This window comes from Adiantum capillus-veneris, chromosome 18 (assembly GCF_014529385.1).
Source record: "Adiantum capillus-veneris isolate H3 chromosome 18, ASM1452938v2, whole genome shotgun sequence".
In the NCBI taxonomy this organism is placed as follows: domain Eukaryota; kingdom Viridiplantae; phylum Streptophyta; class Polypodiopsida; order Polypodiales; family Pteridaceae; genus Adiantum; species Adiantum capillus-veneris.
The window spans coordinates 6776586-6802140 of record NC_140948.1 but is presented as its reverse complement, the minus strand read 5'-3'; the positions used below and the strand labels follow the sequence as shown (position 1 = coordinate 6802140).

General features: G+C 43.3%; 2 protein-coding genes and 1 pseudogene across 2 annotated transcripts; 2 read left to right on the top strand and 1 right to left on the bottom strand.

Annotated features, from left to right (window-relative positions):
* Positions 1-12: 12 nt before the first annotated feature.
* On the top strand, positions 13-2163 carry LOC147435190 (uncharacterized). The gene is made up of 3 exons (XM_086487937.1): positions 13-237; positions 841-999; positions 1099-2163. Exons 1-3 carry the CDS (start codon positions 13-15, stop codon positions 2161-2163), a joined length of 1449 nt encoding a protein of 482 aa, XP_086344063.1.
* A 2469-nt stretch (positions 2164-4632) lies between these two features.
* LOC147435189 (uncharacterized) lies at positions 4633-6817 on the bottom strand. The gene is made up of 3 exons (XM_086488298.1): positions 6638-6817; positions 5969-6523; positions 4633-5875 (listed from the first exon to the last, which is right to left on the bottom strand). The coding sequence occupies exons 1-3, from the start codon at positions 6800-6802 to the stop codon at positions 4730-4732; spliced, it is 1866 nt and encodes a 621-aa protein (XP_086344424.1). The 5' UTR covers positions 6803-6817; the 3' UTR covers positions 4633-4729.
* A 16692-nt stretch (positions 6818-23509) lies between these two features.
* Positions 23510-24691, top strand: LOC147435188 (uncharacterized; annotated as a pseudogene).
* Positions 24692-25555: the final 864 nt, after the last annotated feature.

Sequence of the window (25555 nt, the reverse complement as noted above, 5' to 3'; positions counted from 1 at the left end):
AGTTCAGTACACATGCAGCAGCGCGGAGCATTCGGGTTTTCGCTTGAAGAAGCTTTATTCAGTCCTGCCATGCCGAAAGCAAATCAATTGATGGCCATGCAACCACAGCCTGATGAGGAGCAGACCGAAGGTTCGGGGCGACGTTTGAGAAGCAAAGCTTTGCCTATGCGGCTTGACATTAGCAGTGCAGACGAAAACAGTGACTCTGCAGAAGAGGAAACGCCAATGCCGACTCCTGTGTCAGAAGGTAAGGTGATGCAAGCATTAATGGACCCTTTTATGGACTTCAAAGTTGACATAGATTGTCAGGCAGAGCGCAACGCCATATGGTTGCAGCAAGTAGGATTGTATGAGTTTGCGATTCTGCCTTGGGAAGAATGTAGAAACAATGTATATGCAAAGTCTCAGTTGGAAATACTTAGGAAGACTAAGGGGAGAGTGTCACCGCATGTGGTACTCAATGTGGAGTTGGTGTCTGAGGTGTTCAAGCTGCCTTTGCATCCTAATACACCTATTCCAAAGTGTTCAGAGGAAGCACTGAAAAAGGAGTTTGGTCCAAGAGAAGGAGGCAGGCAGTATTACATGTTAAAGAATGTGGCATATGCTAGGAGAGAGCAGCTTAAGTGGTACTTGGAGAGGCTATGTTTTATTGTGAAGTTTGATTATATGTCAAAAGAAAACTTTGCACCATTAAGCTATGCAGAGCAGGGAGGAGAAGTGAGCTGGGCTCACTGGGTGTATGAAAAGTTGGCAGCAGAGATTCATTCTTCAGACAAGAGGAAGACACAGGCAAATAGTAGGTTATGTGGTTACTTGTCAGCATTGTTTTTTTTTGCACAGAGAGTACAGAATGGTGAAGCAAGGTGGCCTGTGAAAGCAGAAAAACTGGTGCAGGAGAAGCAGCAGCCAGTACAGATTGAGCATCCCATCATGGTGCATTCTGAAAAGACAGGATTTGTGAAGTTTAATGCTAAGCATATGGAGGCTTATGAGGATTTGGTGAAAGCCAAATATACTCCAGGAGAGGCCTTTGAAGAAATCACAGCAAAAATGCAGTTTGCAGAATTTGGTACCATGGATGTTGATTCACCAATGCAGGTAAAAGCAGAGGAAACACCAATAAAGCTTGGTAAGGCTTTCACATTATCCAACAAGAGGAAGAAGTCTGAACCAGTCAGTAGAGTGTTTTCCAGATTAGACTTTAGTGCTGAGGAAGTCTCTGGAGTATCAGTAGATACTGGGAAATTGGACAGTGATAAAGTAGTTCAGATGCTGCAGCAGGTGCAAGAATTTGTGAGGCAGCAGAATAATATGCTGAAGGTTCAGAGTATGCAAGCTGAAAGGAATGCAGAAAAATTGATGGAGTTTAAAGGACAGGTGTCACAGGTGAAAGAGTTTGAAGAGCAGATAGCTACGATGAAAGTAAAGTATGAGCAGGATATGGAGGAAACAGTGGGGAAACAGAAGATGGAGTTAGCAAAAGTGAAGAGATCATTGGGGGAGTTTAAGCAATGGACTGAGAAAGTGGAGGCAGCGGTTGCTTTGGAATTGGAAGACATGGCAAAGAGGAATGCAGAGTTACAGGTCACTGTGGAGATGCAGAGGTTGAGATTGGAACCTTTGCAGATATTAGAGCAACAGATGTTGGCACAAGAGGAAATTAGCTTGAGTGCAGTATTAATGAAAGAAGGAGAAGTGTCTATTCTCAAGCAGCAGTTAGCTTTGGTGGCACAGGAGATGTGGCAAAAGACCAAGGAAAGAATGAGATTTGTCATTAAGTATCCATATGAGGTGCTAAAGGCAGGGTTAGTGCATGAGGTAGAAGCACAAGTGTTGAAGGAAGTGGAGGAATTGCAAAAGGAGAGAGACTGTTTGAAGCAGCAGGTTCAGCAGATGGAAGAGAATAAGAGACAGCAGCTTGCAAAGGCAGAAAAGAAAGAGGAGAATTTTACTAATAGTTTTTTGATGCAGGATGTAGCTGAGGAGAAAGTGGCAGAAGAGCAGATTGATACTGTGATTGCAGATAGAGCACAAGAGGTGGAAATGGGAAAAGATGATGCAGCAGAGTCAGATGCAGTAAAGGAAGCAGAGCTGGTGGATCATAAAGTGAATGCTGAGGACCAGAGTAAGGAAGAAACTGTGCAGCATAGGGTGGATTCCTGATCAAGGGATATGTGGATCCGGGTCAGATTTCTGCGAAATCTACCACCGGGGCGTGCCATGTGTTGAGAGGCACATGTTAGAAACTGACTCTGAATAGCTAAGTCGGATTTTGACTTATCGGATATTTACTAAGCCGTATTTTGCTAAGTCGGATGTAACTGTCTTTCAGTTGCAGTCTGTTGAATGTCTTGTGACTGGGTAGTTAAGTCGGATTTATCTATATAAGTGGGGAATGTATCTGCGCACGAGGTATCTGTTCTCTGATATGAATGTGATGATGATTGTGCAGTGCAGCAACTATTCAGTGTATTGTCTCTGCTTACTCTGATATTTTTGGAGTAGTCATGTTTACTGTGTCTGAATTGTTGTTAATGAAGTATGGTGGAGTAGATGGTTATTTTTGCTGTGTATGATGTTCATGTGTTGACCTAACCCACAACAGTTGTCTCACCGACAACGGTGCTAAACCGTGGGTGGGCTACCATCACCATATCAATAGTAGCAAAGAAAGAACCATAAGACACAAATATTTCAATACATGGAATGTAGTTGACCCGATGCTAGTGCATGGATGCTACAAGAGGTACCTAATCTCTCAAAAAACCCAGTCTATCAATAGTAGCAAAGAGAGAATTACAAACACAAATATTTCAATCCGAGGGTGTAGCTGACTCGACCTTCGTGCATGGATGCTACAAGTGTATCTTACCTTTCAAAAAACCAAGTCTATTTTGCTAAACTGTGGTGTCAAGCTCAAGTTTGCATCAAATACCAAAATCTAGTATTACTTTCCAATAAGCCAAGTGATAATTTGGGATAGCTACAACACTTCAAATGAACTGAAACTTGTTAGGTTAAGGTGGATAGTTTAATGTGTCATTCATGCTAATAGCATGTTTGGAGAGGTTACTGTAAAGCTTGAGAGAGAAACTATTGCACAATACAATATAGTGTATACTTGCAAATGATAAAGCTTAATATCATTCATAAAAATGTGCCTCTATATAGGCTTATACAAATAAACAGTATAATTTGGGATAGCTACAACACTTCAAATGAACTAACACTTGTTAGGTTAAGGTGGATAGGCTAGTGTGCCATTCATGCTAATAACATGCTTGGAGAGGTTAGTGTAGAGTTTGAAAGAGCAACTATTACACAATACAATATATAGTGTATACTTGCAAATGATAAAGCTTGATATCATTCATAAAAATATGTCTATATAGGCTTATACAAATAGACAATCTTTTGACACATGAGCACAAGATGAGCCTTTTGACACATGAGCACAAGATGTGGTTGCCTATACACAAATACAAGTGGTTGTTCTTTACACAAAGGTTGTAACAGATTTTTCACATGGATTGACACATGGGGTGGAAGGGGTTGTTCACACAAAAGATGCAACAAAACCTTGCATCCCAACAATCCTCCCCTATGTAGGTTTTGGTTGCATATCACTCACACAATCCTCCCCTCAAAACACACTAGGATGAGATACACAATTCACAAACCTCCCCTTGAACAGAAAGTTGCCTCTCATACACACAAAGGATGTAGGCATACAAAACATTAGCGTGTAGGCACACACAAGCCTCCCCCGACACAAAGAGGATAAAGTACAATTTGAGACATTGCTCAACACATGTTTTTAGTTGTTTGTTGGAGGATTTCCTCCTGAAAAAATTTACAAAACTTATTGTACTTTATTGTCGTTATCCTTGCACAATGCATTTATATGTACAATAGAGGGAAAAACCACGTGAAAAAAAGACCTCATTATTTATGATGTGCACAAACATTAATGTGACGAGTGTTGAACTCGAGACTTACTACTCAAGAGCAATAGCAAATCTACCTAGTTTTAATGATTGAAGGTTATTCCAATTTCCTCTTGTTATTTTTTTCACTCACATGAGATGAGGAATTCACCCACGAGATGAGGAATTTAAGTGTTGTACGAAGAATCCCAGGACACGTGATACACTCTTCAACTCAAGACAAATACACTAAAGAGGGAACTTACATAACAATTATTCTAGAGAGAGAGAGAGAGAGAGAGAGAGAGAGAGAGAGAGAAAGAGAAGAAGAAGAGAGTTTTAACTTCGTAGGAAACTATCCCAAGAGACCTTAAAGATCTAATTGACGAGGAGTTGAACTCAAAGACCTGTTATGAGAGAGAGAGAGAGAGAGAGAGAGAGATTTTGAGATACAAGTCCACAAAGGCAAAAGGATGAAGCTTGAGGATGAAGCACTAAGATGTTTTTATGGGTTAAAATCAAAATGCCCATTTGTTGCAGCTAGCCAAAGGAAGGATTAAATGAAAAGGGGTAAAGTTTAACCTTAGGTCTATATGCAACGACATTTTTTGATTAAATGATCTTTAACTCGAGGCCTACGGTGTGTGTGTGTGTGTGTGAGAGAGAGAGAGAGAGAGCCCATAGCACCAAGAGCCACAACAAAACATTAGCCAACAGAAAGTTTGAGTAAATTCCACCAAATTTGCAAATTCTGCCTCTCCAATATACATTTAGTAGAAAAGATTCAGACCGTTTTGACAATGTCATTGATACTTGCAACACTTTTCACGCTGTTTAGATCCCTTCTTCAGCTTCCTTTTCTCCCTCTGTGCCTTGTTCTGACAACCTCGCTGTTTTTGCTGTTCAAGCATCTCAAGCCTATCACCAAGTACGCTAATTACCTTACTTTGCGCCTTGCTTTGGGCAAGCAACTTTCCCAGTAAATATTTCAGCTGTCCACATTCCTCAGAAAGCTTCTTTAGGAGTACACTATCAGAAACATCAAGGTCCTGAAGACCTCCTTGCGGCGCACCTGGAGTTTTATCTTGCCTTTGGTCAGTTAAGCTCTGCTCCTGAGTGTTCAATAGCTCCTCTACTACAGAAGATCGATCTTCATTCGAATCAACTGCATCAGACCCCTCTTTCGCACATGGAGTACCAGGGCTTGAAACTGACACACAATCCCGCAACCCCAGGATGTCTTCTTCATAGGCATCAATAGCTTTAAGTGCCTCGTGCGCAGCAAGGCCATCTACAGCCATCTCTCCATCATCATCCCCTACCGTCACAGCCCTCATCTCCTCCTGCATAACCTCATCTGCTTCTTGTTTACATGGAGCAATAGCTCTGCCCACCATGGCAGGATAGGCCCCATCAATACCCACAGCTGGCACACCAATAACCTCACTACTATCGTAGAGGGTTATAGCTTCCCTGCTCGACGGATCGTATTTTACACAATCTACCAAATCCCCGGAATCATCTTGCGCTGCACACACTTCTTCATTTCTAGACACATGAATGTCTAGATTGGTCATGGCTTTCACGGGCTCTTCTTGCAAATCATTGGTCATCATCTCTGCAGGCCCATCTTGCATCACGACTCCTTGTAAGTCTTGATTAACTACCTCTGCCTCATCAAGAATTTCTTCTTGAATAGAATCTGTGCCATTTTGCATCGTGCTAATGAGGGTTCGCGCATCATGGTCCTCCCCATGTAGAGAGGGAGTTGTTTCCTGCAGGGCATCGGTAGCATTCGAGCAGACAATGCTTTCCGAATTTACAGCAAGCAAACTATTGCAGTCAGTATCATCTTCCTGTGAAGACATAATGGCATCCATGGCATCCTGCAGTTTGATGGCCATCTTTGTTGCTTCTTTCCTCTGGTTCCGGACATCAGGGATGGAGCCCTACACAGACAGACAAAAAAAAAACAACATACATAAGCTCAGTGGCCAACAAAGAAACCTCCACATTTAAGAGAATCAAGGTCGACTGCATACCTCAATGGCGTCCAATTGAAGAATGATGGCCATGACACTCTCACTGAATCTAAGGCGCTCTTTCTCTTCTGACTTCACCTTGTTCGAGAATCCAGGGCTTTCAATCTCGGCCTTGAGGTCTTCAAGACGCTTTTTCAGCGTAGAAATCGTTCGGAGGTGAATGAGGGGGCGGCGCTGACGGATGGCATAACCACGGAAGCAAGATTGGATGCGAGTAGCAGCAGCACTGGGGTCGAGGAGGGGCACTACAGAAGCCTTCCTCTGGGGAGGCGATGGAGGAGGGGCAGGAGACGAGGAATCAAACACGGGAATGCTGATGACAGAGCGGGGGATAGGAGAGGGGGCAGAGGATGGGGGCGATGGTCCATGAGCCTGCTGTTGAGGGCGATATGGATCGCGAGCGTAGAAATTGGAAAACGGGGTAGAGAAGGGATAGGCAGGGTAGGCGTAGAAGGGGGATCGTCTCATTGCTGGCTCTTCTGTTGCAGAAATGTCTTGTAGAGTAGGCAGTGGGTCGAAATGGTGTCTCGGAACCTGCCATGTCTCCGGCGGGAACTACATATACATAAGCAACGGACGCTCTTCCAGAGCACGCAGAAGGCTCTGGAAGATTCCAAGTTTCTCTAGAAACCTCTCATTAATCCATGAACAAAAATTCACGCAACAAACCATCCCCAAAGTGCCTTCTGTGTTAGGATTCGACGCCCTTCTTCCCTTCTTTGACTCTCGAGCCCTTCGTATGAAGGCCACTTTGAGGCAACGCCGGTGTTTTGAAGGGAGAAGGAAAAATCTGCCCATCCTCATGGAAGGATGATAATCCCACTCTCCTGTCATTAGAAGGGCAACCCTTAGGAAAGCCCTTCGTGGAGTTTACAATGCCCACCAACGATAGGAGTGGAGACATTTGCATTCACATCCACATTTTACATATTAACAAGAATTAAAAGTAGATGAGGGGGATCGGGTTTGTGGTTAAGCCATTCATAATTTGGTATTTTTCTAAATTCTAATGGGAAATGGGCCAGTGGCCATTGCTAAGTTCTAACTTAACCTAATGAGAAATGGGCGACTCAGTGCTCACCCAAAATTTGAAACGAGCCAGACTCCAGACCGTGGCACGAGCATCGCGAGTGTAACTCTTGCTCTCAACCTCTCTCTGTAGGTGTCTGTAGGGATTTGGAAAGATATCGGGTGTTGATGGTCACAAGGGCGGTTAACATCATCCCCACACACAACAAAGGAACTGCAGCAAAAGAGGAGAAAGAAATGTGGGATTTGCTACATCAACGCATGAGAGAGTTGGAAGGTCTTGTGACAACACGAAGTGTCACAAACTATGACGTGGCATGCCCACAACACACATACACACTCTCTGCTGCCTACACCCGAAATCCGGTTGATTGCTAACGTGGCACTGCTGTACGGACAGGGTCCCGCAAATTTCGGCGAAGATTGCGGAGCTGCCACGTGGCAGGTTATACGGACGCCAGTGAAAATCGTGAAGACTGAATTGCAACAGATTTGCTTTTTGGGCATGCTTTTTGGAAATCTCATGCAATCTTTAAAAGATGCTTTATTTTACATTAAGCAAGAATGAGAGAGAAAGAGTCTCTTGCTTTATTTTTCGAGGAGCTTTTAACTTGAAGCTTTTGGGGGTTTTTGATTTTCAGTTTTTGGGGGCTCTACTTTTAGCATCCCTTTGTATTCTTTAAAAAAGCAGGCAGGGCCTCATAACTCAGAGCATCTAGACAGAGTCTGAGTGTGAACGCCTGCCCACACTCTTGTACTTTGAACACATATTAATACATAAAGACATATCGAAAGGGGCGCCAGTCTTTGGGGCCAATATCTCTACGCACGGAACTCCGTCGGGCCAGTGTCGAATCAATTGTGAACTGTGAATTGTTCTAAAGTGTTTATTTGTGTTGTCGCGGTAGATTCTCGACTTGGAGTGTCCAAGTCTGTTACACAAAGACTCGTGATCAGAGACTTGCGAGCAACCTTCGGACTCTTCTCAGGCTCTCAGTCTGCCCTCTATTAAGCTTCAGCCTCGGACAATGTAAGAATTGATTAGTTTCTCCAATAGAGTCTACTTGTTTCTTGTATGGAAAATGAATGCCTTGACATTCAATTTGCATTTGTACAAATGAATGTTGCTATGACTCTTTGCTGTCCTTTGTCATGAACAAGTATTTGGTAGTGCTGAAAAATGCTTGTTCTTAGTTTTTTGTGCTGTGTAAGGGGACATTTTTTACTCTTCTGTCATTGAAAGGGCAATGTTAAAATTTTCCCTTCTATCCAGAAGGGCATACTTCTTACATACCTGTCTTTTGACATTTTGAGTTGCCTGTCAAATCCTAACACTGGTCTTCACTATCATCTATGTAGGCGAGTCAACGCCAACAAGTGTATCTCAGAGGACATTATGAAGACCCTGTCATGGAATGCAAGAACACAGCCTATGGCCCTACCCATTGCGAACTCTCCTTCATCCCTTTGTCTCCCATCACAAAACTTCATTCCCCACCACCTCCCTTCTCTCACTTCTTCGTTTCCTCACTTCTTCATTAGCAATTTCCTCACTTCTTCATTAGCTCTATAATCGGCGTGCAAGATCTTATCTATACTTTAGTATAATGACAAAGTGAAGCTTCAGCCATGTGTAAGCATAGCTGGACTTGAGAGCGAGAGAGAGAGAGAGAGAGATATATATATATATTTTTACTCTATATTAGATGTGCTACAAAGCGAGCTCTTCCCTTTCTCTCTCCTGGTGTCTGCAACACTCCTTCTCAACCATATCTTTATCTCCTCTCGCTCCTGCTAAACCATATCTTCATCTCCTCTTGCTCTTGCTAAACCGATATTTTTACTCTTTATTAAATGTGGCCGCAAAGCGAGCTCTTCCCTTTCTCTCTCCTGGTGTCTGCAACACTCCTTCTCAACCATATCTTTATCTCCTCTCGCTCCTGCTAAGCCATATCTTCAGCTCCTCTCGCTCCTGCTAAACCGTATCGGCTCACCTTTTGCTACTCAAGGACCTCTACACTGGCTCCGCATCTCACACCTCCTGCCATTGTACGGACTAACGTCTTTGTTGAGGCGTCTCTCTCTCTCTCTCTCTCTCTCTCTCTCTCTCTCTCTCTCTCTCTCTCTCTCTCTCTCTCTCTCTCTCTCTCTCTCTCACACACACACACACACACACACACACACACACACACACACACACACACACATACACAGGTTTTGTGAATCTCTTTTGCCCAACTCGTCATGCACTCTAACGCAATGGACAAAATTCTAGATGAGACCGCCTCTCTCTCTCTCTCTCTCTCTCTCTCTCTCTCTCTCTCATGGAAGCCATCAATAGATTAAAGGAGCTCTCCTCCAATCTCAAGACTATCATTGAGGAGGACCATAGGAAATTCCCCTAGCCTCATCAGGAGATTCATGGACAACCATGGCAAGAAGCTTCGAATGATCCTATGATAAAACAAAGAAAGAAGCACCTTCTCAATGGCTACTCGAAGGTCTCCATGTCCCCCCCTCTTGCGCAAGTAGCTCCTTGCTGCCCGAGGACCTTGATGAAGAAGAGAAGTTGATTGCAAGTCAAAGTTTCTCCGTAGCTACCCATGCCTTAGCCTCTTCAAGAAGCCATTTGAAACATACACCGACCCCTTCATTCCTTGTAGGCTCTTGGAGGTCTACTTGGGAGAAGCTCATCAAAAACCTTGGACTCTCGATAACTTTACTCTCTTTGCTACTATTACCGAAGGTTTGCTACTCACTCTTCTTGAAGGGCACAAGAGGCCATCAAAGCAATGTTGGTTCACCTCTTCTATAGAGAAAAACTCAAGGAGGCTATCAAATATTCTATCCTCTTCAATCAGCCCCATCCATCATCAAGTCAAAATTCAGAGATGGACATGTTCATCAAGCAAGCCATAGCACCCACCAAGGAGCATCAAGAAGGGAGGTATGCAAAAAAAAAGCAAGAGGAGATAATGGTAGGCACTCTCGAGGAAGAGGAAGGCACGTCAAACCTCAAAGATCCTTGGTCTCTCTTCTTAGATGGAATCAAGCATCACCCACTGATTCATCTAATAGTTGCCATTCCCTTCAAGCTACTGCTAATCCTACATACCCTTCTTACCTTGCCCAACTCTCAGCCCCACCATCTAGGGCTAGAACTATGTTTAATCTTCAATGTCTAGCAAGTGCTAAGTTTTTGTTGTATGATTGACATTGTTACCATATACATGTGGTAGTGATGTGTGTGAACACACTAGGACCGCCGGGGCATTTTTTCCCTCTTTAGGAGGTTTTTTCCCCCGTGCATTATATATACGCCCATCACTCTAGGGCTATCTATCTTTCCATTGCACACTAAGTAACGCACTCTCTATTGTGTGCCTTGAGCTTCCTTCGTCTTCTCCAAGCTGTGTGTGTGTTTCTCTGCAACCCTAATTCCAACAATTGGTATCAGAGTAGGTCACGTCCTCCCGGGCTTAGTCGCCAGCTGCTCCAGCACACGCCTACTCACTTTCTCCGATTTCAGTGAGCTTTGGCTAGCGTTCGCAGGTTGACAAATACTTTGGCAAGCTCGAAGAGCTTGGTCTGCTCAGAATTTTTATTTGGGCTCATTTCGGCCTCCGTTTCCACTACAGGCAGTACTGCACAGGCAATTTTGTCATTTTGTGCAGAATTTCTGTCAGTGCCGTTTTCTGCTTAACAGGTGCCTTAGAGTCTTCTACGGTTTGTGCTATATAGCACAGGCTGTTCCCGCTCCGTTTCTCCTATTTTCGGGCAGTTTTCACATCAGGTGCAACATTTACCATGGCTGACAACAACAACACAGATGTGTTCAAGATGTTTGCTGTTGAGGACAGGTTGGATGGGGACAACTACCCTATGTGGGCTTATATGATGCAACATGTTCTTGTGTCAAAGGGTGTCTCGAACATTGTGCAGGGCATTGATGTACGTCCTGGTTCTTAGGATGTAGGCGATGTTGAGGATGTTGCAGGTCTTGTTGCAAGGATTGCAACTGTTAGAGTTGTTTTGCCTACGATAGAACAAGCTCGTTGGGATGTTAAGGATGCGCAGGCTCATGCATTGATTGCATTGTCTGTGAAGCGCACCATTGTTCCTCACATCAATTCAGCAAAATCTGCAAAATAGGCTTGGGATATTTTAGCAGGTCTTTATGCAAGCCGCAATGAGGCTAAAATTGCTTTGCTGCGTAAAGAGCTGGAGTCGAAGATTATGCATGAGGAAGATGATATGGACACTTTCCTTGCTAGTGTCAAGGATATCAATGAGCAGCTTATTTCTGCAGGTGAAGTCATTTCAGACAGTTCCCTTGTGCAGACGGTTCTTGATGCCTTACCAGATTCCTACCAGACATTTGCTAGTACTTGGAGACTTATGACCCAAGGAAATCCTGAAGTTGTCAAGTTTGATGCATTATGCACGTTGCTGTTGCAAGAGTCACTTTCTAGAAAAAACAGGACTAGGCAGCGTGCAATTGAACAGGCTTTTATTACTTCTCAAAGAAAGGGTGGTAACAGTAATGCAGCCACTTCTTATGGTTCTGCTGCGAGTGGCAAAAATTCTGTTCCTAATGCTTCTACTGGCAATACTTCGTCTGGCAATTCTGGTGATAAGGGCAAAAAGAAGATGCGTTTCCATTATTGTAAAGCCAATGATCACTTGATCAAGTCGTGTCCTAATTTGAAGGCCAAAGAGGCTAAGAAGAAAGAGGGTGGTTCCACTGCAAATGCTGGTTCCACTACAAATGCAACCATTGTTGAGTCTTCTGTGAAAGGAGACTGTGTTGCTGATGTTGATGCAGAATGGGCTTTTAGCGCATAGTGTACTTACAATCCTGCTGTCCATGATGCATGCTTGTCAGTTGCTGTAGATTCACATGTGTGGTATTTCGGCAGTGGTGCTACAAAGCACATTACCTCACATCGTGAATTGTTTACCTCCCTTGAGTCTGTCCCTCATGGGAATTTAGTCACTTATGCCAACAACGCCTCTTATCCAGTTTAGGGAGTTGGAAAGATTGTGCTCACTGCTGCTAATGGAAATTCCTTCACACTTGTTGATGCACTTTATGTACCTGGGATCAAGAAGAATCTCTTGTCTGTATCTACACTTGCTAGACTTGGACTTGTAGTCAAATTTGTGGATGACAGATGTACACTTCATGATCTCAGTTTTGGTGATGAAATTGTTACATCTGGGCTTTTGTGCCGTGGGCTGTATAAGCTCACTTTGTATGACAAGTGTGGACAAAATTTTGCAAATGCTGTTGCAGATTCAAGGGCTATTTCAGATGCAAAACTTTGGCATGCACGTTTTGGTCATCTGAATTTTTCCAGTTTGCTGTGTTTGCAAAAATCTGATATGGTTGCTTCTTTGCCACCTCTTGAAGCACCTGTCAAACATGTTTGTGAAGGCTGTATTTTGAGTAAGATGCAGCATTCTAAATTTCCAAAGGATGGTTTAGTTCGGGCCACATGCAGGTTGCAGCTTGTGCATAGTGATGTTTGTGGGCCTATGCAAACTCCATCCTTGGGCAATTACCTGTACTTCGTGACTTTCATTGATGATTACTCCAGGCATGCATGGGTATTTCCGCTTAAAGCGAAGTCCAAAGTTTTTATGTGCTTCAAACAATTTCTGGCTATGGCTGAAAATGTCTCGAATGTACTATGGGCACCCTCCGTTCCGATCGAGGGGGTGAGTATATGTCTCATGAATTTAATGCATTTCTGGCTAGTCATGGGATAAAACACCAATGTACAATGCCTTATACACCTCAACAAAATGGTGTTGCTGAGAGGAAAAACAGGTCACTGACGGAAATGGCACGATGTATGGTCAAAAGTCAAGCTTTACCGCATTCTTTTTGGCCTGAGGCCATCATGTGTGCCACTTATGTACTTAACAGGTGTCCTACGAAAGCTTTGCAGTTTATTACTCCATATGAAGCATGGCATGATAGAAAGCCTTCTATTGAGCACATGCGTGTTTTTGGCTGTTTGGCATATGCTTTGGTGCCACAAGTGCAGCGCAGAAAATTGGATGATAAGGCTGTCAAATGTATTTTTGTTGGTTATATTGCTGAAAGCAAAGGTTACAGGTTGTATCATCCGCAAACAAAATGTATTCTGGTTTCACGGGATGTAGTGTTTCTGGAAGATTCTGTTCAGCCCTTGCTGTCATGTACTAGAGACAGTAGTGTAAGCTCACAGGACATTTATGACACTTTGTTGCCTCTTTTCAGTGGTGGAAATACGAATGTAAGTTCCAATGAGGCAAATGTATAGCCTATGGGGGTTTCTGAAAATGTTACAGATCAGCCTATTACTGATGCAGATGTACATGATGTACTTGATGAGGAAAGGGCTGAAAATGAGCAGGCTAGAGGTATGCCAAAATGGCTGGTGCACAATTTGCGTGATAGTAAATTGGATGCACCTTTGTCTAGTCGTACACGTTCAGGCTCTCGCCATGCATCTTATGCATCAGATTGTTATGCTTTGGATGTGTCTAGCTTACATGATGTTGAGGAGCCTCTGTCTCTTGATGAAGCACATAATTCAGAAAAATGGATGGCTGCCATGCAATCAGAATATGATGCACTTATAGAGAATGACACATGGACTTTATGTGAAGTGGGTTTACAAGTTGAAACGCAAGCCGGATGGTGAGATCGATCGCCATAAGGCTCGACTTGTTGCAAAGGGTTATGCATAGCAAAAAGGCATAGATTATGAAGAGACTTTTGCTCCCACTTGTCGTATGACTACTGTACGTTTCCTATGTGCATTGGCAGCTCATTTTGGTTGGGATGTACATCAATCAGACATTGTTACTGCTTTCTTGAATGGTGACATATTTGAGGAAGTTTATGTAATGCAGCCTCACGGTTTTGTCATAAAAGGACAAGAGGACAAAGTGTGCAGATGTAAGAAGGATTTTTATGGGTTGAAGCAATCTCCTCGTGCTTGGTATGAGAAAGCTGACACTCATTTGGTCAAACAAGCCTTTTGTAACAGTCCAACAGAAAGCACATTGTATGTAAAGCGTGAGGGTGATGTACTTCTCATTGTGGTTCTTTATGTTGATGATTTGCTGATCACTGGACCAAATGAGAGACATATTGCTGAATTTAAGGCTGATTTGAATGCTACTTTCAAGATGAAATATTTGGGGCTGTTGCATCATTACTTGGGTATACAGTTTCACCAGTGTGTTGGTGGTATTGCCTTGTGTCACAAAAGTTACATAGAGACATTGCTATGTGAGTTTGGACTTCAGGATTGCAAACCTATTGCCACTCCCATGGAAACATGTTTGAAGTTAAGTCTACATGATGCTGGTGATCCTGCTGATGTCACTCTTTACCAAACTGCTGTTGGTTGCCTCATTTATGTATGCAACACGAGGCCGGATATTCAGTTTGCAGTCTCACAGGTCAGCAGATTTATGCATAGCCAAGGGTCTAAGCATTGGCAGGCTGTCAAGAGGATTTTCCGCTACCTTAGTGGCACTTTACATCTTGGCTTGTTTTATCCCAAGGGGGGATCATTGCCGCCAGACTTACATGCTTTTTCGGACTCAGATTGGTCTGGTTGTTTTGACACGCGAGTTTCCAGAAGTGGTTTTTGTTTCATGCTTGGCAGTTCATGTATATCATGGTTGAGCAAGAAGCAAACTACTGTGGCCACTTCGAGTTGTGAGGCTGAGTACAGGGCAGTCTTCATAGCTACGGTTGAGTGTGTATGGCTCAGACGCCTTATGGCTGATTTGGGTGTTGGACAGGACACTGCCAACACTATCTACACTGACAGTCAGAGCGCATTGGCAGTTGCGAGGAACCCAGTTTTCATGCTCGCACAAAGCACATTGAGGTGCATTACCACTATCTCAGGGAGAGGCTCTCTCAGTAGGAGAGATCAGCTTGGCTTATGTGCCAACACAGGACAACCTTGCAGATCTTTTCACAAAGGCATTGTCTCGTGAGAAGCTTGAAGCTTTGGCTTACTCCCCTTTGTGGAATGATCCTGTCCTCAGGGCATGGCACTTCACTTTACTCATGTGCCAGCTCTGTTCACCGCATCACTCCAGGGGGGATTTGTTACCATATACATGTGGTAGTGATGTGTGTGGACACACTAGGACCGCCGGGGCATTTTTTCCCTCTTTAGGAGGTTTTTTCCCCCGTGCATTATATATACACCCATCACTCTAGGGCTATCTATCTTTCCATTGCACACTAAGTAACACACTCTCTATTGTGTGCCTTGAGCTTCCTTTGTCTTCTCCAAGCTGTGTGTGTGTTTCTCTGCAACCCTAATTCCAACAGACATAGGTGAAAAGAGATCTTCATGGGAGACTTCCCTTAACTCCAAGAGGAAATACAAGAGGGGTCTTCATACCTATCCACCTTGTTAACCCCTTAATGTATCTTGAAAATCTTAGAAGATTTTTAGCTTGTTCTTTTTTGGTCTTTGCATCATCACCACAACCCTTTGGGATGAATGCATGTTTAGTTGGTCTTTTGACCCTCCTCTAAAAGTCACCTTATGTAATGCAAAAGAGGTTTTCACCTCTCATAAGGAACATGAGTGCTTTTGCCCATTTGATGCTAGTGGGATTGACTTTGATAAAGGTCACTTACTTACTACTGATTTTAATGCTTTTTTGAGTCCATCACTTGCCAAAATTTGCAAGCAAGGCTTGTGGCACATACCCTCCAAACCCCCCCATGTAGTCCAAGCATTTTATCAATTGGATCATGTCTTAACTTCTCTTATTGATGTGGGATGCATAATCCTCCCCCCCATCTCTCATCTCATGAAGTTTCTCAACTACTCTATGAATATTGCCTCAAACACTTACCCATGAAAAGGCAACATCAACCTCATCCTAACATCACAAATGAGATTGAAATTGTCAAGAAGACGTACGTCATAACTTGCTTGGACAAGGCTTCCAACAATCGGATACTTATATGCAAAAAAATATATTACAAATGAGGCAAAGAAGAGACTTCAAGGGTCTGATTTCAATTTATTGAGAAGGAGATGTGAAAAGCACAATGAATTTAATCCACCCTTTCCTATCTCCACTTTTGACCCCTCTTCACCCTTCTCTCCCATATATCACAACCATCTATAAGATACATCAGTCTACATTTAGACTGATGTACTTGTGGCTCCTTTTGTTGCTATTTGGAAATCTCTCTACTCATGAGCTACATCCTAAAAACTTGCATTCCCACACTTAAGGAGAGATCTAGAAGCCTAAACCAAAAGGCTCTACTTTGCCATAACATACACCTCAAATCTTGGTGGATAGTGGACTCCATCTATGATTGCATACTCAATCTACCAATACATGCTCACTCCCTCTTCTCAGATGACATAAAGAGGTGTTATGAAAACATCCCTCATTTAGAAGAACATGGCCTAATACATCATCTAGACAAGATAATCAAACATGCCTTCCCATCCACTCATGGAGATTTAGTATCTTTTAGAAAATTTTAATCTCAATGCATTGAGGGGACTTGGTCTTCACAACCCTACAAGAATGGATTATCTTTCAATCTTCTAGAGGTCATTACACTATACACGTGGTTGACAATAACATGTACATACAATGCCAAGGAAATGTTTATAGACAAGTCAATGGGATCCCTATGGGCTTGGCTTGCTCACCTTTATGGTGTAGCCTCTACTTGCGTTCTCTTGAATTTGAATTACTAGCCAGAACTCTTACCTCCCCTAGCCCACTCCCCATCCTATCTAAGCTAGGGATACCCTTTAGATACTTTGATGACATCCTACTCATCAATTCTGAAGATACATCTTACTTTATGGAACACCAAAGGATCTACCCTAGTTGCCTCACTATTGAGGTAGAAAAAGGAGATAGATAGTACAAATTTTTTGAACCTACAACTATCCATCATAAAGGGGCAATACATTAGACACCTAGCAAAGAAGAAAGATTTTCTACCATGCACTCCCATCAAGTACATAAAGAAAAGAGGTCAAGCAATAGACCATCGAATTGGACCCACAAAGTCATTATCTCCCAGCGCAAGCCCATACGTTTTTGCAACTCACATCCATTTGAAGCCACACAAGACATTAAAGCACTTGTTAATGCCTTTTGTCAAAATGGTTTTGAGAGAGCCAAGCTATGGAGACTTGTTAGGAGATTTCTGAAAGAATGTGCAACATCCTCACATACTTGGCATCACCTCATGATCTTGGACTGTCTAAAACTTGGAGGGCACTAGGCCCCCAAAACGAACGGATTACTATCCTAGTGTGGGTGGAGGAGGCCCTCTCTCTATCACACACAAACACACAACCACATTTTACCCCTTGAAGTTATGCCTCCCTAAAAAATGGGCATTTCCAATAATTACTTTATAAGTGGTACCAAGGTCAAGGCTCCACAAGGTATAGTTAAAAGGTTCAAAAAACCTTTTGAAATAATCAACTATGCATGGAACCTCCACTCAACCTTTTCCAGAGACATGAGAGAAACCGCATATATTGAGGTGCAACTCAAAGACTTCTTGAAGAAATGTATGCATGCACATATTCAAGGTCCTAAAACACCAAGAAAAAGGAAAAGCCAAAGGATTCCAAGCTACCCCACCGTATAATATTTAACATGCACATATTCAAGGCCCTAAAATACCCACAAAAAGGGATAGGAAAGGCTGCCAAGCTACCCCACCTTATAACTAGCCGTGCGACCCACCTATCGGCGGGCCTCGATCGCTCTTACCATTGGTATGTGTGTGTGTGTACGTACATCTCCCCATCACACACACACACACACAACACACACACACACACACACACACACACACACACACACACTCAATGGACGCTTGTTTACGCATGCTCAAATGCCGGTGACCCACTCCTTCAGCACGCTATGTGTGTGTGTGTGTGTGTGTGTGTGTGTGTGTGTGTGTGAGAGAGAGAGAGAGAGAGAGAGAGAGAGAGAGAGAGAGAGAGAGAAGAGAGAGAGAGAGAGAGTTTTTTTGGGGTGGGCTGGGGGGGGGGGGGGGGGTGTTGGTGTCAGCGGAATGACTATTTGCGCTTGATCAAGATAGATTGCTGCCGAACTGTGCTCAAGGTTCCTTTTGTTCTTATGGAAGGTAGAGCCTTCTGTTCTTAATGAGAGAATGCTATGATCACAAACAAAGTGAATGGACACTATGCATGCAAGTGTATGAGACTGAGAGATAGAGAGAAGAGAGATATGACACCAGAGACGTTGTAAAACCCTCCTCCGAAGTCCCCACTCTCGTCGGCGAGAGTGGTCTACTTATTGATTGCACAAAGTGGTACAATACGGATGCAATGGAATGATGCAACTTGGGACTATGCCGATGACGACGACGGGGATGACGACGACGACGACTTTAGGGCTGAAATCTGTGGTCTTCTAACTGCTGAAAATCTGCTAATCTTTGGGCTATTTGGGTGGTTGAAAATAACTGTTTTGGCTGCCTTTTTGAGGGCTGAAAATGGGGGTCTTCTGCATGTGGCTAGGGCTGAATCTGCTATCGTCTTCAAAGCTGAAAACGCTGTTGCATTTGTTGCAACAAGGGCTGAAAACCAAAAACGCTGAGGGCTGTTGTAGCATTAGTAAACGTTGGCCTTCCTGGGGGTGCTGGCGATGAAGGGACTGACATGCCGGGGCTAGGGGTGATGCCAATGAATCAAAACGCTAGGCTTGATGTCGGCTTGCGGTGGAGATCTGCTAGGGACAGAAAATGCTAGGCAAATGAGGGTGTGGGCGATGAGGGAAAACCAAAACGTCAGGGTTCTTGCTGAGAAGGTGCCTGTTGAGCGGGAGCTCCTGTTGCCTCTTTTGCCATTTAGTGCTAACTCGGGTTCTCTTATATATTAACTTAGCAAAATTGCCCTACCTACTTTTGTTGGGAAGTCACTTAAAAATTATAAGTGAAAAATGTCAAAAATAGGGAAAATAGGCTAAAATCATTGGGAAAATCCCCTGATTGTAATGGATTCTGACGGGAATACTGATGATCATGTTGTGTGCAACCAGAGGATATGCATCTACACTAAGTGACTGGGCATGCACGGTCTACGAATAGACTCACAAAAGTGCCACATCACTTCTAAATCTAGACTGACTGGACTGACTGAACCCTAATCATGCTGTAGCTTGTCCACGGACACATAGGGTTGGATGTGTCACGTGACGGGGGGGGGGGGCGATGGGGGGGGACCTAGCTTCAAAGTTCAAACTCCAAACATGGAGCAAGACATGACACTGGCTCCAGCCTCGCAAAACCAACATGCCATTTTAACGTAGTTTGACATAAAATAGAGAGAGTTGAGTTGAAGATGTTGCGCTTTCAAATTAAAGCTGACGATGTTTGACAATAGCCACCCCCCACATTGCTCTCTCTCTCTCTCTCAAATGGCAATCTTATACGATTTTGCAAGCTCACTCATGAGTACATATATCTCTCTCATTTCTCTATTATTGCTTTCAAATGTCTCTATGTATCTCTCTCTCTCTCTCTCTCTCACACACACACACACACACACACACACACACACACACACACACACACACACACACACACACACACACACACACACACACACACACACACACACATTGCAAGTTGCTTCTTCGCTCTGGCATTCATCCACCCACACTCAAAGCGACCCTCACACATGCCATTACCCTTCAAAAACTTGACAGCCACGCTAATATTTGATATATGCAAAATTTAGGACATACACAACCATAGACATATCTTGCAACCAATGCACTCCTTGAGACAACATTGCATCTTAAGAGACACACTTGCTTCAAATTCACCGGAAACAGCCCAAAGCATATGTGATTGCATTTGGAGAGGCACCCTCCCTTTGCATCTACCAAAAACATCCTTGGCCAAGCGTATGGAGAGACACCCTCATCGAACATAACCCATAACTTCAAGATGAAAGCATATGTGATTGCATCTGGAGAGACACCCTCGCTTTTCATCTGCCCAAAATAGCCCATAGCTTGAAGATGCAAGCGTATATGATTGCATCTAGAGAGACACCCTCACTTCGCATCCGCCAAAAACAGCCCAGACCTTCTTGACCCTGACCTGTTGGGCATATCCCGCAATGAGTGCACTCCATGAGACACCATGCATTTGAGGAGACACCTTTGCTTTGCATCAAGTGAAAACAGCCCAGATTTTATGTGATTGCATTTGGTGGAGAGACACCCTTGATTCGCATCCGCTGAAAAACGACCAAAGCTCCTTGGCCCTAACCATGTTGCACATAGCTTGCAATCACTGCATTCCAAGAGACGACATCCTAGACGGGTGAAAGCATGGTTTGGTGGTACAAAAAAAGGACCTATTTTGCTTCTACCTGGTTGGTACTTCTACATATGTCCACACTTTGGAGGGAACCTTTTTTTTCATCTATGTTAAAGAATGGTAGGAGGGAAATTTGTATGATTTAAACTTTTCGTGAAAGAAAACGTGGGTGGGGCAATAAGTAATGGGAGTGATGTTTTGAAGCCGTGCCAAAAGTCCCATCACAGACTGCGTTTGTGAGTGGCACAGTTTCTCAACACATTTTCCAGCTTCTGCCTTGCTCTCTTACTACATCGCCTTCTGCAAACCACTACAGTTGCAGGTAACAAGCTCCCCGGCTACTCACAATCAGGAAGATGAGGACGCCAGCGAGGAAATCAGCAGCCAAAGCGTCACCAAACAATGGGAAAAAGAAGAAGAGGACAATGGATGCAAAATCCCCTCGGAACATCGACACCCCAAATACGAGGGCTAGCAAGGGGGCCTCCTTTGTGGAGAGGGAGAAACCTGCTGTGTCCATGGAGACTTCATTTAAGCTTGGGCCTCTTTTTGCCGATGATGAGACTCCACGGTCATCTACAACATCTAAAGGTAGGTGCTATGAGAGCTGTGCGTTTTCTGGTGATTTACCATTTTCTTTTCCATGCATGCAAGCTTCTGCATGTCTTTTATCTGATGAGGTCTGTATTTGCTTTTTTTGCATGCAGCAAGTACATGTGCATGTTTGGGATCTTCTTAGGAATTTAGGGTTTAGGAAAGTTACATGTATAAGCTGCTCTTTAGATTGCTAACTTGCATGCATGCAAGTGCAAAAATCAGTATATGTTGTGCATGAGCATAGCACAAAGTTGAAGCTCAGCAGGGATGTCAGCATAACCAAATTTGGTTAGTACCAAATTTGGTACTAACCAGTACCAAATTTGATACTAACCACAACCAAAATTGGCTTTGTACACAACTGAATTTTGCAATTGTCACCTGAATGACATACATTCATTTCATTCCATGTGTTTTGTTTTGCACAACTGAAATGAGACATATAATGAGGGCATGTCTTTACTTGCGTGTTGTTTCCACATCGCAGGAAAAAACAAGATGGAGGAGTACCCTATCTTGACAAAGTTCTGCTATACAGCACAAGAGCTTCATGATGAGTATGGTTTGAGCATGGAGGGGGTGCTGCCAAAGGATCTTACAGAAGATGACATCCCCGATAACCAGTGGCTCACTGTATTCAGGCATTCCAGCCAGAAGAAGACAAAGATTTACTTAAATCACGTGCAGCCACGGCTTCAAGATGAATGCACGTTCCTGTTTCATAAGGTGTACCAAGCCCCACCATCATGTGGGGAGATCACTACAAAATTTGCCCGCTATTTTGCATATGAGAAGTGTCATGCAGCCACAAAGGACCCTGCGGGCCATAGGGTTGCATGGGCCAGGTTTGGTGAGAGTGTACTCAACATGTGTTCCTCCCGACCAGGAGGCTTGGAAAAGAAGGTTGAGAATTGGTGAAAGGCAAACGATGTGTCCCAAGGAGGCCACCCGTCAAATACCAAGAAGCCTCGACTTACGCCAGTCGATAGTATGCCCCCTACACAGAAAGTCCCCCCACAGCTTCATGAGGAGAAGACACCTGATTATATTGAGGACCTTGAAGCTATGGTTGGGAGAGTCTCTCGGACATGTGTCGGGGTAGCCGATAGGCTGAAAGAGCTGACAATGTCTCTGAAGCCGAAGAAGGAAACACTCTTGAGGGCAGAGGGTTTCAATAAACTTGTCAAGCATATTATGGACGACATCAAGGAATATGAGACCCAACTGGAAACACTGAGAGAGGCCAACACTGGCGATGACGCAAAGATCAATTTGATAGAAGCTGATTTGGCTGCCAATCGAAGGATGCTACGTCGATACGGAATCAGTGAAGATACGTCATTGCTCGACAAGGAGATTCTAGAGCAACAGGTGGTGGTAGTTTTGGGAGTTTTTGGTAGAACTGTTTATGCTTGGTTTGGTTCGATTGGTAGTATTAGGTACCTTTGGTAGAACTGTTAATGCTTGGTTTGGTGGGATTGGTAGTGTTAGGTACCTTTGATAGAACTGTTTATGCTTGGTTTGGTGGGATTGGTAGTATTAGGTACTCATGGTAGAACTGTTTTTATTCTAGCTAGTTTATGGTTTCCTTCTGTCTTATGGTTTGGTATTTTTGGTACTATGAAGAAGTTTTGGTACTTTAAGGTACTTTCTGAAAGTGCTGCAAAAGGTGTTATGGTAGTTTTATTATGATAGCTTTGGTACTTTTAGGTATTATTTGAAAGTGCTGCAAAAGTGTAATTGGTAGTTTGATTTTGGTAATTTTGGTAGTTTTGGTAGTTTTGGTAGTTTTTGAAAGTGCTGCAAAAAGTGTTTCTTTGGTAGTGTTGGTAGTTTTGGTACTATTTGAAAGTTTGATTTTGGAAGTTTTGGTACTTTTAGGTACTATTTGAAAGTGCTGCAAAAAGTGGCTTCTGTAGTTTGATTTGGTAGTTTTGGTACTTTTAGGTACTATTTGAAAGTGCTGCAAAAAGTGGGTTTGGTAGTTCAATTTTGGTAGTTTTGGTACTTTTAGGTACTATTTGAAAGTGTTGCAAAAAGCTTGTTTGGTAGTTTGATTTTGGTAGTTTTGGGTACTTTTAAGTACTATTTGAAAGTGCTGCAAAAAGCTTGTTTAGTAGTTTAATTTTGATAGTTTTGGGTACTTTTAGGTACTATTTGAGAGTGATGCAAAAAGCTTGTTTAATAGTTTGATTTTGGTAGTTTTGGTACTTTTAGGTACTATTTGAAAGTGCTTCAAAAAGTGGCTTTTGGTAGTTTGATTTCGGTAGTTTTGGTACTTTTAGGTACTATTTGAAAGTGCTGCAAAAAGTGGGTTTTGGTAGTTTTGATAAGGTTTGGGTAGTTTAGTTCTGCATTGAGGGTATTTATATGTTTTTGGTACTATATGATTCCCGAGTTTGGTAGTTTTGGTGGTTTTGGTAGTTCGGGTTCTGTGTTTCATAGTACAAGTACTTAGATGTACCAGTCTCGGTATGACTTCTTGGTAGTTTTTGAAACTAATTGGGACCGCTGGTTGTCAACAGGCTGAGTATGACACTCTGGAGAAAAAATGGAAGGAAGGTCAAGAGCATACCCTATTTGTGAAGGAGATGTTTTCTGATATCAAGCTTGGGAAGAGGTTCCTACTATATCCTAGGCCCCATGTTAATGATTCGGTAAATGTGATCCCGGTGTTTGGTATGTGTGTTGCATGCGGTGAGCCCTTGGAGCGCGCACATGTAGTCGGAACCTTCATGCTAGAGTGCCGACACCAGTATCATCCCTTGTGCTTCAATGCTCTATTACAAAGCAAGGATCAGTGTGTCAAGCCGGGTTGTAATATGGTAATCTCTGATTTGGCAAAGTCCTGGGCCAGTGGGCTTCAAGTTGTCAAGAGTAAGTATGTGTACATTTTTGAATACATATGCGCACTTGCAACTCAGTGAGGTTTTCATACAAGTAAGTATGTGCTATCTTTCTTTGTGTTTGCAGAGGAGCAGGATGCTGCAGTTGCTGACCAGCACGCCACAAAGTCGGCTGCAAGTCGAATATGGGACATGGATGAGGTGACAGGGAGATATCAGATGTTCTCCACGATCTGAAGCAAGGTAATTCTGTAGGGAAAGACAATGTGACAGTACAAAGATGTGAGGCAATAGGTGACAGCGAAAGTAAAAGTGAGGAGGAGGCCAGAGATGATAAAAAGACAGGTGACAGCGAAAGTAAAATTGAGGAGGAGGCCAGAGATGGTAAAAAGACCAAGGACAAGGAGGAAGGTAAAGTCCCTGTTGTTGTGGAGCTGGATGCGGAGGAAAGCCAGGATGCTGCCAACACAAAGCTCGATGAAGCAACGGCCAAGAAGGGAGAGGAAGAACCCACAAAGGGGGGTGTTGGGGAGGGGGTGGAAACCACAAAGGGGAGTGAAGGGGAGGTCAAAGAGGGGTCAGAAGGCAACAAAGATCGGAGGGAGGCCGAGGATGAGCAGGAAGAAGTACTTGCGAACGATACTGTTGTGGACAGCACCGATGGGGGCGTTGACTCTAGTACTGTCGATTCTGTTTCGAAGCGGAGAGGTGATTCCCCTGATTCCGTGACCCTGCAGGAACTTTTCTGTTTGCAGAGAAAGAAGCGCAATCGCGCCCGTGATCAATTATCCCGTGCATGCAAACTGTAGCCAGTGAGAATCTATTGTATTCCGCACTTTGTGCGTTTTAGTGATTGAGTCAACTTGATTTTTTGGCCCTGAGCTTTATCTGTTCTCTCTGTCTAGTTTCTGTGTTGGTATGTTACCTTTCGTTACATTACTGTTTCAGTTGTCCTCACTATATGTGCATTACAGTACCAAATTTGGTACTTTTTGGTACTGTTGAACTTGGGTGCACGTCTGTCCACTATTACAGTACCAATTGTTTGGTACTTCTTGAACTTGCGATTTCGGATAGTCCTTATCACTTGTGCAATACAGTACCAAATTTGGTAGTTTTTGGACCAGTTTTCTGTTCTAGATATGATGTTTGCACTGTGTATTTATCCCCACTCATTATGTTTGTTGGTGCTGTAGTAAGTTGGTGGCTAGACGAGACACCGGCAAGCACATTGTTGCAGCCTGATGTGGCTGCTAGACGCGGGCGGATGATTGTGCTTAATCTTAATCCCAGGGGATTCACTCTATATACAAAACGGGACGCCACATGCGAGCGGACAACTTTGATAAAACCCCTATATACGACTCATATTAGGGAATATGACCCCCCTTTCTACGCTTATACGACAATCCATGCAAAAAACTATCATACCCCTATCTTACATATAAAATTACGTCTTACATGATCCAACTGAGTAAAAATAGTCAAAGAGCGTGTAGCATAGTGATTGGCAACGTACTAAGTAACCCCTTCTATTGATAACTAGATGTACCCTCAATGTGTCTTAGTTTGACGTTCAAACTATGTGCCCGTTCAGTCTGCACTCTAGATATTCGTCCAATTGTTACTCCAAAAACATGGTCACGAAGTTTTGTTAGGTTCTCCATGTAAATTTGCATCTATACAAACTCTTTATAGCTTTCATCCCTCAATGAATGAACTATATGCAAA

Bases quoted from the DNA above. Each gene is read 5' to 3' on its own strand.
- LOC147435190 (XM_086487937.1), top strand. From the start codon at position 13: ATGCAGCAGCGCGGAGCATTCGGGTTTTCGCTTGAAGAAGCTTTATTC. The intron at 238-840 runs GTGTCAGAAGGT...TTTTTTGCACAG, and splicing joins AAACGCCAATGCCGACTCCT to AGAGTACAGAATGGTGAAGC. The intron at 1,000-1,098 runs GTGAAAGCCAAA...TCACCAATGCAG, and splicing joins TGGAGGCTTATGAGGATTTG to GTAAAAGCAGAGGAAACACC.
- LOC147435189 (XM_086488298.1), bottom strand. From the start codon at position 6,802: ATGACAGGAGAGTGGGATTATCATCCTTCCATGAGGATGGGCAGATTT. The intron at 6,524-6,637 runs GTTTGTTGCGTG...ATGTATATGTAG, and splicing joins CAGAAGGCACTTTGGGGATG to TTCCCGCCGGAGACATGGCA. The intron at 5,876-5,968 runs GTATGCAGTCGA...CTGTCTGTGTAG, and splicing joins TTCAATTGGACGCCATTGAG to GGCTCCATCCCTGATGTCCG.